This window comes from Camponotus floridanus, unplaced genomic scaffold, assembly GCF_003227725.1.
Source record: "Camponotus floridanus strain SB8 unplaced genomic scaffold, Cflo_v7.5 scaffold465, whole genome shotgun sequence".
Classification (NCBI taxonomy): Eukaryota; Metazoa; Arthropoda; class Insecta; order Hymenoptera; family Formicidae; genus Camponotus; species Camponotus floridanus.
The window spans coordinates 10,110-24,725 of NW_020229620.1; the positions used below are offsets into that span (position 1 = coordinate 10,110).

At 34.5% G+C, this 14,616-nt stretch overlaps 1 protein-coding gene across 1 annotated transcript; it reads right to left on the bottom strand.

The window, feature by feature from the left end:
• Positions 1-7,475: 7,475 nt before the first annotated feature.
• Positions 7,476-8,495, bottom strand: LOC112639100 (histone-lysine N-methyltransferase SETMAR-like). Its single transcript, XM_025411994.1, has one exon. It carries the CDS (start codon positions 8,493-8,495, stop codon positions 7,476-7,478), a length of 1,020 nt encoding a protein of 339 aa, XP_025267779.1.
• Between the last annotated feature and the right edge of the window lie 6,121 nt (positions 8,496-14,616).

Sequence of the window (14,616 nt, forward strand, 5' to 3'; positions counted from 1 at the left end):
ATATATATATGTAACACACACATATATATATATATATATATATATATATATATATATTATAAATATATTATACGTTTATGTATATACATATTTATATATATTTGTAACAAAAATAAAAAACATAAAGAAAAGCTGTGAAAGAGAAACATTGAAATATCGAAGAGCGAGGCTCGCTCAGCAGCGTTCCGCGTCGCGCGTCGCCCGTCGTTTTCGTTGCTTGCTTGGTAAGAAGGAGACAGAAAACTGTATTCTGTCCTCTTCTTTTAGCCGAAGCTCGCCGAAGCGCCGAGCTCACACGTACGCTTACGCACACATCTCCGTTACCCTCTCCACTACGCGTGGCATGTTGCTTGCGGAGATAATCTTTCATCCCTGCGTCCCGATTGACCACGGTCCCGATTGACCACGGTCCCGATTGACCAACGTCCCGATTGACCACCGTCCCGATTGACCACAGTCCCGATTGACTACCGTCCCGAATTTCACATGGGTTTGCAACAGGGTGGAGTGGAGAGGTGGGGGCGGGGGGTGGGGTGTGCAGCTGTGCGTGTACTTTGCAACGCAAACTGGGATTTCACATAGGATTATAAAACTAACTAACAACTCAATCATATCTTATGTGAGTATTTAAATTATTTTTTAAATTATTTTTTTATTATTATATTTATAACTAGTTATATTAATTTAATTTTTTAATTTTTTTTGTGGTCAATCGGGACGGTGGTCAATCGGGACCGTGGTCAATCGGGACCGTGGTCTATCGGGACGGTGATCAATCGGGACGGTGGTCAATCGGGACCGTGGTCAATCGGGACGGTGGTCAATCGGGACAGTGGTCAATCGGGACGGTGGTCAATCGGGACGTGGTCAATCGGGACGGTGGTCAATCGGGACGGTGGTCAATCGGGACCGTGGTCAATCGGGACGGTGGTCAATCTGGACGGTGGTCAATCGGGACGGTGGTCAATATTAACGTAGCCAAACGGGACACTCCCGTATTAACGTGACGTCATTATATTGCGCCGTACGCCCTGCTGCATTCCATCGCGCGGAGCTCGCGAATTATCGATTGCTATCGGGTAGATCTCGGGCAGGCGAGAACAGTATCGCGGGTGCGATTAATTGCCGCACCTTCATTAACCCGTCGGCTAATAATTTATTTGTCTTTCCCGGCTTTTCACAATAGACACGCATCGACCGCGTGATCCATGCTCTGTCTCGCTCGCTCTTAATCGCGGCCGTGCGCATTGATAGCGCTGTCCTTGTCTCGCTCACGGGACTCGCCGCCGTAATATAAGACGCCGTAAATAAAACAAATTTCACCGAATTGCGACTGGTTGTGCGCGTGAAATTATGTCGGAATGGTAACCATATGATTAAATACATTTTTTATTTTATTCGATTTTCTTTTCTCGACAAAATATATGTTACGAATTTTTATGATTACTATTAGTTTTCTCTCAGCGTTCTCGACCTCCTCTCCTCTGCTCTCCGCGAACTCCACGCCTCTACCGACACCGTTTGCGTGAGCTACTGAGATTTCGGGCCGTCACGATCGGCTTTCCGATTTTCTTTGCGATTAATTAGCGTTTCGCGCGGCGCGGATATTCGAGTCTGGCGCCCAGAAATTCTTGTTCTTTTTTTTTGATGCGACCGCCGAGTTGACGGAGGGTGATCATGCCGAAGGTGTACCGTGAATCAACACCATCGGTCCTCTTAATAACTTCCCCGTTCAGAAAAAAAATAAGTTTCACGGTCACAGTACATAAATAATCTTTTTCTGCGTAATCATAACGTGTATGAATAGATTACTTGGAAGAATAAGGTTTAGATGTTGCATGGAAGTAGGAAAAGAGTAACATCATATTTGTAAAATTGGAAATATATTTGAAGTTTTGGGAGGATGTACTATATATGTTGATGCTCCCTTATAAAATAATATATATTACGATACGCAACAAACTTGTATTAAACTTTTATGACGATTATATTTTATTATTTACTCATTACATATTTTATATATATATATATATATATATATATATATATCTGTTTAAGTTTCCGAATTTTTAACTTCTTTTTTTTTCTCTTTAAACCTAGTAATGGCTAAATTTCACTTTAAATTTCATTTTGTTTAAAATAGAAATCTAATACAATGAGAGAATTGCAGCATGTTTTATTTTAATTAAATCTGAATTTCTAAAATTTTCTTTGATTCTTCATACGTAAAACAAAATTTTACTTTATAATAAATAATAATGCAATAATAATGAAATCTATAATAGTAAATATGTAATGATAAAAACTTAATTAAATCAATAATTTTGACGTATAATATATACAATAGTAACATACCGAATGGCAATTAATAAATGATTTAGTAGTACAAAAGTGTAGTTGGCCCAGAAGTGCTAAAAATGCATATATATTTTTTGCAGAAAATATAAATAAATTTTACAAAAAGATGTGAAATCCTTCCAAAAAAAACCTTACAAAGGTAAAAAAAAAATATGCCAAGTACATAAAAAATATTCCATCTTGTATGCAATAAAACGTTTAATAAAAAAATACCCTTATAATAAATAATTTATAAAAATTTTCCCTCAAAAAATATATATAATTTTCCTAAAAAAAATCAAAACTAAATATGAAATCAATGATTAATTAGCCAAGTACATTGAAGCAATTGATAAGGATTTTTAATTTGAAATATTTGTCACAAATTCAATCTTGCATTTATATATTGGATTTTCGACAAAATAAAAATGAATTTCAAAATAAGTTCCAAGTAAATTTGGAACTAAAAAAATTAAGACCAAAATAACTTACAAAAACTTGGCATGCTCCGGGTCGTATTATAATTCACATATTTCTATAATTGAAATTAATTACAGGTATATAATTCGCAAACTTTGTAAAATTATATGTATTATAATGTGACCCGAGCACGCCAAGTTTTTGTAAGTTGTTTTGATCTTAATTTTTTTAGTTCTAAATTTACTTGGAACTTATTTTGAATTTCATTTTTATTTTGTCGAGAATCTAATATATAAATGCAAGATTGAATTTGTGACAAATATTTCAAATTAGAAATCCCTATCAATTGCTTCAATGTACTTGGCTAATTAATCATTGATTTCATATTTAATTTTGATTTTTTTTAGGAAAATAATATATATTTTTTGAGGGAAAATTTTTGTAAATTATTTATTATAAGGGTATTTTTTATTAAACGTTTTGTTGCATACAAGGTAGAATATTTTTTATGTACTTGGCGTATTTTTTTTACCTTTGTAATATATTTGTCCACAACTAAATACAGAATTTCCAGCCTCTACAACAGCATGTTTTAAACTCAGGCCTTGACTTTTATGAATAGTCATACCATAACTTAAACATATAGGAAATTGTTTTCTTATAACAAACACTCTATCCATTACTTCAAACTTAACGCTTATGCGTTCTATAATATGTTCCATTCTGATAATACTATTTTTATTTTTTCTACTTCATTGTCTATTGCACTGTCTATCGCATAATTGATGTAATTGTACCAATTGTACCATTTACAAGACCTAAACTAACATCGATATTTCTTCTAACTATTATACGTGCACCTAATTTTATAGTTATAATTCTTGCTAATCCAGCTGTTCGGGAACTATCATCATCATCTTTACTTAATATCTTCATAACTTTTTTCTTTAAATATGATGACGCATTCTGCTAGATCTTGAGCAACAGTTCTATTTCAAGTTCTATTTCATTCGAAGAAATACGATTTAACATTGCAGTATTCAAATCATATAATGCACAAGTTGGCATTAAACAAACTGTATCTATTGGTAAGCTTTGCAAATAATCACATAATTCTTGTAATCGTTCATCACAATTAGTTTCTTTAAAATTTATTTTCCTATTTTCTAAAATAGTTACATCTGTATCTGTTACTGTTCCAACACGAATTCTCGTTAATATATCTCGATAAGAATTATCACTTTGTTGTCGCACGTTAATTTGTAATTCATCATAGCTAAATAAAGTCCATAAATTTACAGATCCCATTGCACCAATATACTTTTCAATTTTTAGTTTAGATAATTCAATAAAAGGCGGATCCTCATGCATAGGTGGAAGTTGTAATAAATCTCCAGAAAGAAGTATATGTTTTTTGCTGAACCATCCATTATCACAATCGATTAAATATTTCTGTTAATCGAAGATGTATATACATTAAAGTGATATTTGAAATCATTGAAACTTCATCGATAATTATTAAAACAACATTCTTAAGTTCGTTTCGTATAATTTAGCACTATATCAGCGTTTCGTATAATTAAGCACTATATCAGAAAGTTGTTTATATTTGGCAGTATGGCCATGTTCTACTGGTAACTGAAATAATCTGTAAATAGTAAGTCCATCAATATTAAAAGCTGCTATACCAGTTGGTGCAGTTACTGCTGTATCTTTTCCTATATACTTTTTGATCCAGAATCTAATAGTTTTTATCAAAAAACTCTTTCCAGTACCACCCTCACCGCTTACATAAAGTCTAAGAATTTCATTATTTTTATCAGATATGCCAGCAGTAATTCTATCAAAGATTCGTTTTTGATCAGTATTTAATTGCGTCACCATTTTATCGATGTTAACTTCATCAACTTTATTGCCAATATCTTTAAAGTCTTTCATAGCTCCTTCAACTTCGATAGGAACACATTCTAATGCACCATTATCAAGGCAGTCGTTTTTATCTTCATCTTTTGTAATTTCTGATCTTTTGTAATTTCTGAATTTTTTTCTCAATTAATTCTTGAATATTATCCATACCTTGCTGAATGTCAGTTATTCTTTCGTGATACTGAAGAGCATCTTCCAATTTAAATTGTATTAAAGAAAATGCTTCTGCATAACTATCACATTCATTTTTTAATTCAGTAATATCTCTCCAAGGAAATAATAACAATAATGAGAAATAGTAACGCTCTGGCTGAGTGTGCACTTTGCATTTGTAATGATTGATAAGATATCCACCTTTACGTTTTTTTAAATATAAAGATTCATCAAGCACGTAATACTCTAATGTCTTAGAGATTGGTTTAGTTTTCACAATATCATACCATTTTGCATAATCATATAAATTAGTAGATTCTAATTCTTTAGGTCTGCTTGGATATTATATATCAATTAAAGAAGGATAAAAAATATCCACAGATTCAGAATCTAATATTTCAATCTCTTTGCAAGATTTAAGTTTTCTACTCCTAATCATATTTACATCTAACCATCTTATAGTCGTTTCCTTGTCAGTACCATATAATGGTATTCCTAACAGAGAATCAGCAGCTTCAAGAGCTCCACATTCCCTATAATTGAACATACGCATTCCAATATTCTAAAGATAATTTCTTAATGATTTTGTTGAATTTATCTTTTCAAATGTATTTTCGGCGTTATTGCTCTTCCCTGCTTTAGAAACATATTTCGTAGCATACCAAGTCAATAATGTAGATTCTTCACCTACAAATTGAATATCCATGTTTCCTTCTCAAGCAGTAAGAATAGCTGGATTATAATCATTAATATTAATTTCCTTTTTAGATCGTGGCAAATCGTATAGTCTGCTTTTTGTTTTCAACTTTCTTCTATCCGCTATTGAAACAGCAACATCTTTAAGTTTCAAAGTCTAATGTCTGTTATGGGTCGTGAAAAACCAAATCTGTATACTTTCGAAAAACTTATTTTAGTTTTTTTGCTACGCAAGCAGTAGTTATTATGTTTATGTCGTTGATGTATATTTACACGTCGATATAATTCAGGTGATAACTCTTTATTTGGCATTCTACAAGTGGAATATTTTAAGATAAAAGATGCAATATCCTTATTAGATGATGTGCCAATTATCGGGGCATCTTTTATCTAAATTAATAAATGAAAATGTTGCATACCTCTACCTTGATATTCACGACGCCAAAAATAATGAGTGACTTCTCCGATTGGATTATCAGGTCAACAAATAAAATCAAGCATAGCTTTAAATTTATTATTCACAAATCTCAAAGTTGATACAAGATCGAAAGCAATAAGTTCGTTTGCAGATTTTTGATTGGCAGTTGGTTCATTCATCTCTCGAAGATATTCTATCAAATCTGTCCATAACCACTCACTGAGAGTAAGAAACCAAGTAGCAGGTCCATAATTACATATCATACAGTGCAAATTACTTCTAGGTTTTCTCCAATATTGTTCTGTATTCCGTAACCTTGGAAAATATAATGTTTAAGTTAGATTCAAGCTGCTGATTAGATAATTGCTCCAAATAAGCAGCTATGTATCTTTCACAAGGATTGGTAATATTCATTTTATGAAATATTCCACTATTTAATTGTCGCATATTATTATCATGTAATAAATAGAAAAGATATTGTATGTTTAATCTAAATTGTGAGTGTTGTAACATGTCTCATTTTAATATATTCAAAATCAGTTATACGGACACTTCGGGAGCGTCCCGTTTGGCCACGTTAATATTGACCACCGTCCCGATTGACGACGTTGAAATTGACCACGTTGCGATTGACCACGTTCCTATTGACTACCGTCCCGATTGACCACGATCCCGATTGACCACCATCCCGATTGACCACGGTCCCGATTGACCACCGTCCCGATTGACCACGGTCCCGATTGACCACCGTCCCGATTGCGTTGCAAAGTACACGCACAGCTGCACTCCCCCATCCCCCTCTATTCCCACCCCATCCTGTTGCAAACCCATGTGAAATTCGGGACGGTGGTCAATCGGGACGGTGGTCAAGCGGGACGGTGGTCAATCGGGACGTTGTCAATAGCAACATGGTCAATCGCAACGTGGTCAATTTCAACGTGGTCAATCGGGACGGTGGTCAATATTAACGTGGCCAAACGGGTGCCACTCGGACACTTCTAGTTTTATGCTGTCCATTCTCTGATTTATGGATATAAATCAGAGAAACATTTTATATCCAAATCTTTAGTGCGATTATCCAATGGAACATCTTGAATTTTTACCATTTGATAAAGCATAGTTGCTGATTCATTTATTCTTTTTTCATACATAGGATATATTGTAAATTGTTCATAATATTGATCTGTTTGCCACATTTGAGTCAATAATGCTTTGTATTTTTCCTTAGAAGTATTATTTTTTTCATTTTCTTCGTTATCTGTCTCTAAATTTTTGTCATAAAATTCTACATTTTCTTCGTTATCTTTCTCTTAATTTTTGTCATAAAGTTCTAAAAAATCATGCTCTTGAAACTTTACATTTTGTAATTCAGAATGGAACAAATTTTCGGGAGATGTTGGTAGTATAATATCTGAATATATAGGATTATTTTGTTTCAAGGCATTTTATTGGGTCGTGAAGTATGAAATGGAGCAAAATTTTGATAAATAAAACTCGATTCTTTTCAAATAAAAACTTTGTATTTTTAATCAAAGTATGCACCCAGGTTATCGACACACTTTTGCCATTTCAACGGTAGCTCATTTATCCCTTTGCTGTAGAAGCCTGGCTCACGGGAGTCGATGAACTGTTGGAAGGCCGTTTTCACAGCCTCTGCGGAATTGAATTTTTTTCCCAACAAGAAGTTGTCCAAATTTCGAAAGAAGTGGTAGTCAGTGGGTGCAAGGTCTGGCGAATATGGTGGGTGACGGAGAGTCTCTAACTCCAACTGCTGTAGCTTTGCCACGGTCGTTCGTGCGGTGTGAGGTCGAGCGTTGTCGTGCAAGAGGATGGGAGCTGATCGATTGACCAATCTCGGCTGTTTAATCGCAAGATTTTGCATCATATCGTCTAGTTGGTTGCAGTAGACATCCGCCACGATCGATCTGCCAGGTTCCATGAAGCTATAGTGGATGACACCTGAGCCAGACCACCAAACAGTCACCATCAGCTTCTTCTGGTGGATGCAGTGTTTGGAGCAATGTTTTGGTGGTTTATCTCGGTCCAACCACTGTGATGGACGCTTGCGATTGTCGTACATGATCCATTTTTCATTGCAGGTAACAATTCGATGGAGAAATGGTTCGGTTTTGTTGCGAGACAAAAGAGAAAGGCATGCTTCAAGTCGCCGTTGCTTTTGTGCATCGTTTAATTCGTGCGGCACCCACTTGTCCAGCTTTTTCACCTTGCCGATTTGCGCCAAGTGAGTCAGGATTGTTTTCTTCGATACACCGAAAGTCAGTGCTAATTCACGTGCACTTTGGCTGGGATCCGCTTCCACGGTGGCTTTCAGGACATCATTATCCACCTGAGTTTCAGGTCGACCACGCGGTTCATTGGACAGGTCAAAATTTCCAGAACGAAATCTTTTGAACCAACGAGCTACTGTCGCGTTCGTAGCGACTTGGGTAGGGAACACACTGTTGATATTGTCGACTGCCTGCCGTGTTGTGGCTCCACGGTGGAACTCATATTTCATCAAAACACGAATTTCTCTGTTTTCCATGACCTCGTTAGATCATTTGCTGACAAAAAACTATTCAATATTTTTCAATTATCAAAAATAATTCTGAAAGAGAAAAAACGTACCTTTATAAACAACAAGTAGTTTGTATCAAAACAATGCTCCAAAGTGAAGTTATACGCGATTGAAATCAAAGATATTAAGTTTGCTCCATTTCATACTTCACGACCCAATATATTAAGGCAGTCCATACTTTTTTTACATCGACTAATTTTTCCCAAATTATATTTGCTTTAGTTGGAATACCACGAACTAATATATGTAATTTATGATTTAGATTAATAGGTTCAGTCGAAGGACAAATTTTTTTTAAGGTTTCGTTTAACGGCAGCGGCAAATGAAATGTTCTGCCTTTCACTTTTGAAATCATTTCTTATGCGATAGATTTTTATTCATTATCGTATGCGCTCTTTGCACAGTTTGGAATGCTTTCGCTCGTTGTATAAGAATTCGTTCATATTCATTTAATGTTGTTATTTCTTTTGGTACTGGTAGAATTTCAAGTTTATTGGTTCTACATGTTGGTGGCAGTTTGTTCTTTTTGAAATATTGATCACAAAATTTACAAATAATACAATTTTTTTCATTTCTAATCCTACATCATTAATAAAATTATTCCAAACTTTTATGATTTTTCTTTTCTATTTTTATCATGATATCTTTTTTAAAATAATATTTTATACAAGAAATATAGGCATATTTTGGAACATCGTTTCGTAAATGCTTTAAAAGCTAATTTCATCCTCATTTAAATTAATTTCCGTAGTCACCTGTGCAAAAGTTTTTGCTTTTTGTTGAGCCTTAATTACAATATCTTGATGTGCATTTATATCAACATCATTTAATGCTTTATGTAATTTATTTAGTTTTTTATTAAAATTGATTAAATTATGTATTAATCTTTTAATATATTGTATCATTGGATAATGGAGGAATATTATTTCAATAGGTGAAAACCATGATTTACATACTTATAGTCAATATAACAGCAGTGAGAATGACCTTGTCACGTGTGATTTCCGCGTGATTTGTCGTCGGATAGCGGGAATCGGAAATCCGGGTTCGGTAGGTTTTTCAAAAGAGCGAGAGCGTGTGTAGGCTACTAAAAGAAATGTGTTTTTTGCTTGTATGTAATACAGTGTACGTGTGTACGCGTGTAGGATCGTGAGCGCGTGTTGTGAACGTGTTCGATCGCGATATTCGGCGCGAGGCGCAAATTAGATGTTCAACGCAATATGCAGATTAATGTACGCGCGTCGTGCGCGCGTGATATAACGATATTGGATTGCACTAAGGATCGTACAATAATTTTTAGTCGTGTGTATTTTGAATATAATGCGCTTTTGGATCGTATTGATATCTTTAAATGCTATTTACTGCGCGTGTTTTGATTACGGCGCGGTCAATGACCGTTTGACGTCGCGCGTATGGTTTTTATGTATGCGTGTCTGAAGGATCGGTCTAATCGGCTTTTTGCGCTGGTTTACGGGGAACGCGCGCTATATTTCCGCGAAATGGTTCGTATGTATTTACGAGAAATGCGCGCTGTATTCCCGCGAAATTATTCGTATGCGTTTATGAAGAATTGTAATTCTCGGTAAGCTAAGGAGAGTTTTCCGGGAACGCAGTGCTGACGAGAATAACTCGTCCGAGGTAGCTCTCCTCTCTGCCTCGTGAATAGATGCACTAGCGTCTGGCGGTCGGATTATAAACCGGTGGTCGAGAACTCTCGACGGAATCAGAGTGCACTCTGATTCCTTTTCCCTGGTCGGATTATTGATCGGATGGATAGATCTTGATCGAGGATCGAGAGTGCTCAATGGAGGAAGAGTTCGCTCTACCTCCTTTCCTCGAAGCTAGATTTCTTTGTGTAGGAGCGGTCTAGGTTTCGGAGCTGCTTCACTGTCGTGAGCGGATCGGAAAAAGATAATTAGTGTGCCGATTAACGTGCCCGTTTTATATCGGCTTAATTGCCCGCGTCGGCGCGCGGCGGTATTACCCTTCCGAACAGATTACGGAAAGCGGTACGGTCGGGGGCCCGCTCGGAGGGGTTCGGAGTGTGCGCCGAGCGCGGGTTTTCGCCGGTCGCCGTATCGGGACTCGTCGGCAACACTCGGCGGTATTCGGTTCCCTTTTTGAAAGCGTTAAAGAAGTTTAAAAAAATGTGGTCGCACCGCGTCCCTGTCTATGCCCGGCGGGTGTTCTGCCGGGCGGCAGCTTCCAGCGGATCGCATGCCGGGTAGATACGATGCATCGAAGGGGGTGCACGGGGTGCATCGTTACAACCTACTTTGTTGTCTTGACGTATTTGATTGGAACAATTATAACATAAAATTTTTTTACGAAGAGTCTGTAATGTATAATTTAAAAATTTTTCAAAGCAACACTTCATATCGTTAATAATGATCTCTTCCATTTTACAAAGAGAACTACAGCGCCATGTTTTTCTGGATTTATGTTTTGATTCTATTAAAGGTAAAATATTAATTGCTTTACTTTCAGAATCCATTATAATAGGTTTAGAAATATTATATACATGATAGATAGTTTCTGCAAAATATAATTCCGAAGAAGCGGTATGTTTATCTTGTCCGCAGGACATATTTACGTAATCTCTACTAAATTTTGATGAAGAACATTGTGTTGCATGTGTCAAACTTCAATTTCTTGTTTACATTTATTAAATATTTTTCTCATTTGTAGAATATAATTTTTTCTTATATAAAAGCACCATTTTGTTATACGTTCAGCCTCCAATCTATTTTCAGACAATGACATTCTAAGAAGCTTTGATATGTTTCTGATCTTGATTTTCAGACAACGACATTCTAAGAAGCTTTGATATGTTTCTAATATACTTTTCTTTATTATACTTTTTATTCTGCTTATTTTTATATAATAGTATATTGTTTTTATATAACCCATAATATTCTTTTTTCGATTTCTTTATATCATTTTTATGTTTTTCATAATAATCCTTTCTTGATTTCTTAATATCATTTCTCTGTTTTTTATAATATTTATTGTTCGATTTTTTTATATCATTTTTGTATTTTTTATAATATTCTTTTTTTGATTTCTTTATATCATTTTTGTATTTTTCATAATACCTTATTGAATTTTTTAATATTATTTTTATGTTTTCATTATATAAATTTTTTTAATTAAAAAATTGTTTCTATGTAATTCATATTTTTTATTAAAAATGTTTTTTTTATTTACGCATATAACATCATTCTTATCTGAATAAATGTCACAGTTCTTCCTTGCTTGTTTTTTATTTCTATCCCTATCATTATAACTATTCATTTTTCTTTTTATATCATGTTGATCTCTAGTTAAATCTTTAGTAATTGCAATATTATTAGTATCCACACTATTCTCACTGAATGTATGATTAATTTGTTCTAAATTTATTCCTATAACTTGAGGGAAGTGTTCTATTCTATTTGATTGAAACATTTCTGCTAAATGTTGACGCATTAAATTATGGTCATATATAATTTTATTTGGTTGGAGATCAAATAAAAGAGATACTGCAAAGGCTATTGCAAAAACCCCGCAATCATTACCATTAGGTTGTGATTGGACCGTTGGAAACTGTACTGGTTGCTTATCAAAGGAGTAAAATGGATATAATTTTTCAAGATAGATTTTATAATGTGTATGTAATCGTTTTATATTCAATGAGTCATAAATATAAATCATGTTGGTATCATAATAGCTGCAAACCCAGTGGCCGTCTAAATTAGTTGCTATATCGCTGCAACTTTGCAATATTTAAATATGTTTCTGATTTTTAGGAGCAGGTTCAATTCTATCGGGACATTGAACTTTTCATGATTCGCGTGGTCGATATTCTGAGCAATTCTTTAATAATAAATTAAAATAGTCAATATGAATATCTTCTAACCATTCACCCGTAAGAATAATCTGTATATATTGCATACTTAGAGGTAAAATATTTGCAACAAAACTGGCACATTTATGTTAATTTTTTTTGTTATAAAACTTACATCCGTTATTACATCCGTCTTTTTTCGAATACATATAGGGAAATTATTTGCATAATTTATTTCATAAATTATTTCCTTATATGTATTCTACAGATAAAACAAAAAATAATTTATTGCATAAACAATTTCTTAATTAAAATTTATTGCATAAATTATTTTTTGTTTTATCTGTAGAAAGTTTTATCTTGCATAAATTATTTTTTGTTTTATCTGTAGGAAGCAATAATAAAGAGGAATTTAATATGTCATGACTGGAGTGTTCAACACTGTCACATTTATTTACAATATTACTATTTTTATTTATTATATTATAACAATCAAATAACTCTGATATTTTATCAGGTTGTTTTACTTGATCCATCATTGTCATTTCAGTTATATTGTTTTGTAATTTTATCAACTGTACAGATTTTTCTTGTTCAGCTTTCCTTTGTCGACGTTTTCGTTTTTTATGAGCTAATGCCTCTCTTCTTTGTACTTAATCTAAAGTAAAAAGCTTTTTAGGGTCAGTAGATCTTATTATTCGGGGGAAGTGTTCTATTTTATTTAATTCAAACATTCGTGCTAAATGTTGACACATTATAATATGATCATACATAACTGTATCTGGTTTAAGGCCAAATAAAAGTGATACTACAAATGCAATTGCAAAAACACCACAATCATAAATATTAGATTGATTTTGAACTGTCGGAAATCGTATCGGTTTTTTATCAAAAGAATAAAATGGATATAATTTGTTAAGATATATCTTATGATGGGCATACAAACGTTTTAAATTTAATGAATCATAAATATAAATAGATTTAGTATCATAATAGCTATAAATCCAATGTCCATTTTCATTAGTAATTGTATCACTACTATGTAATATTTGAATATGTTTCTGATCCTCACAAACAGATTCGATTGTGTCGGGACATTGTATTCTCCATGTTTCACGTGGTCGATATTCTGAACAAAATTTTAATAATAATCCGAAGATCGATATGAATGTCTTCTAACCACAAACCTTTAGCTAATTGCACGGAATTATAAATAATAATTGATATGATGAATATTTTTTACAAGCGAAATCAGGAACATCTATTTGCATACGGTATGTAGCAAATCGCATAAGACGTGATAAACTTTATCGTCTTATGCAATTAGTTAAAGGGTCGTTTTAATCATCAGTGGATTAGGCCTACTGAGAATATCACTTTAAAAAAACGCGTCAACAATAGTACCTCATGGGTGACGTGGAAAGCTATTGCCATACGCCCGCTCCTGAGCGCCGAGCGGCTCGTAGGCTTTGCGCGAGATGGCGATGTAACGGGGGACGCGCTAGGCGGAGCCAGCTGAAAATCGGCCGAAATGTGCAGTTCTTGCCGAGCTCTGACATAAAGCAAGACTAGCGCTAATACTAATGCAGCTGAGTCTTTTATTCAGCGCTTATAGCAGCCAATTTTTTAATGCAGTGCTTACGGCAGCCGAAACTCAGCGCCAGAGAGCAGCCGCTATAAAAATGAGTATCTTAATGCTCAGTGTCACCTGGAAATAGAGATATTGTATTCATTATTAATTGTAATCTATGATATTACACATAAAATCATTTAATTCAATATTCATTTTCACATACCTTTATTTATATTAAACAAACGCATGAAAGCCAAGAGTAATTTGTTCCTTTTAGTAGCTGCAATAATAGAATAAATTGTGATGTACATGTACTCAGCAACAGGAATGTTTTAATATACAAATTTGTATATATATATATATATATATATATATATATATATTGCGACGTTTATTTTCAATTCAAATTTAAATTATTCGCGACACTCCTCGAGGTGATGGAGGGAAGCGTGCGCGGGGGAGCGAAAACGCCGTAAAAAAAATAGCGAAATTAATGTACTCGCGCTCTGAGGAACAGAGATGGAGGACGTTCTCGCGCGAACCGCGGCGGCCGTTTCAATATCTCGATAGGTTGGGCGCCAGATGTGGTCTTTCACGCATCACGTTTTCCACGAAACGTCAAAGAACGCGAAAAATAATAGCTTGCTTCGCCACGGGCCGACTAGCTCGCCTAACGGTAGAGGGGGAGG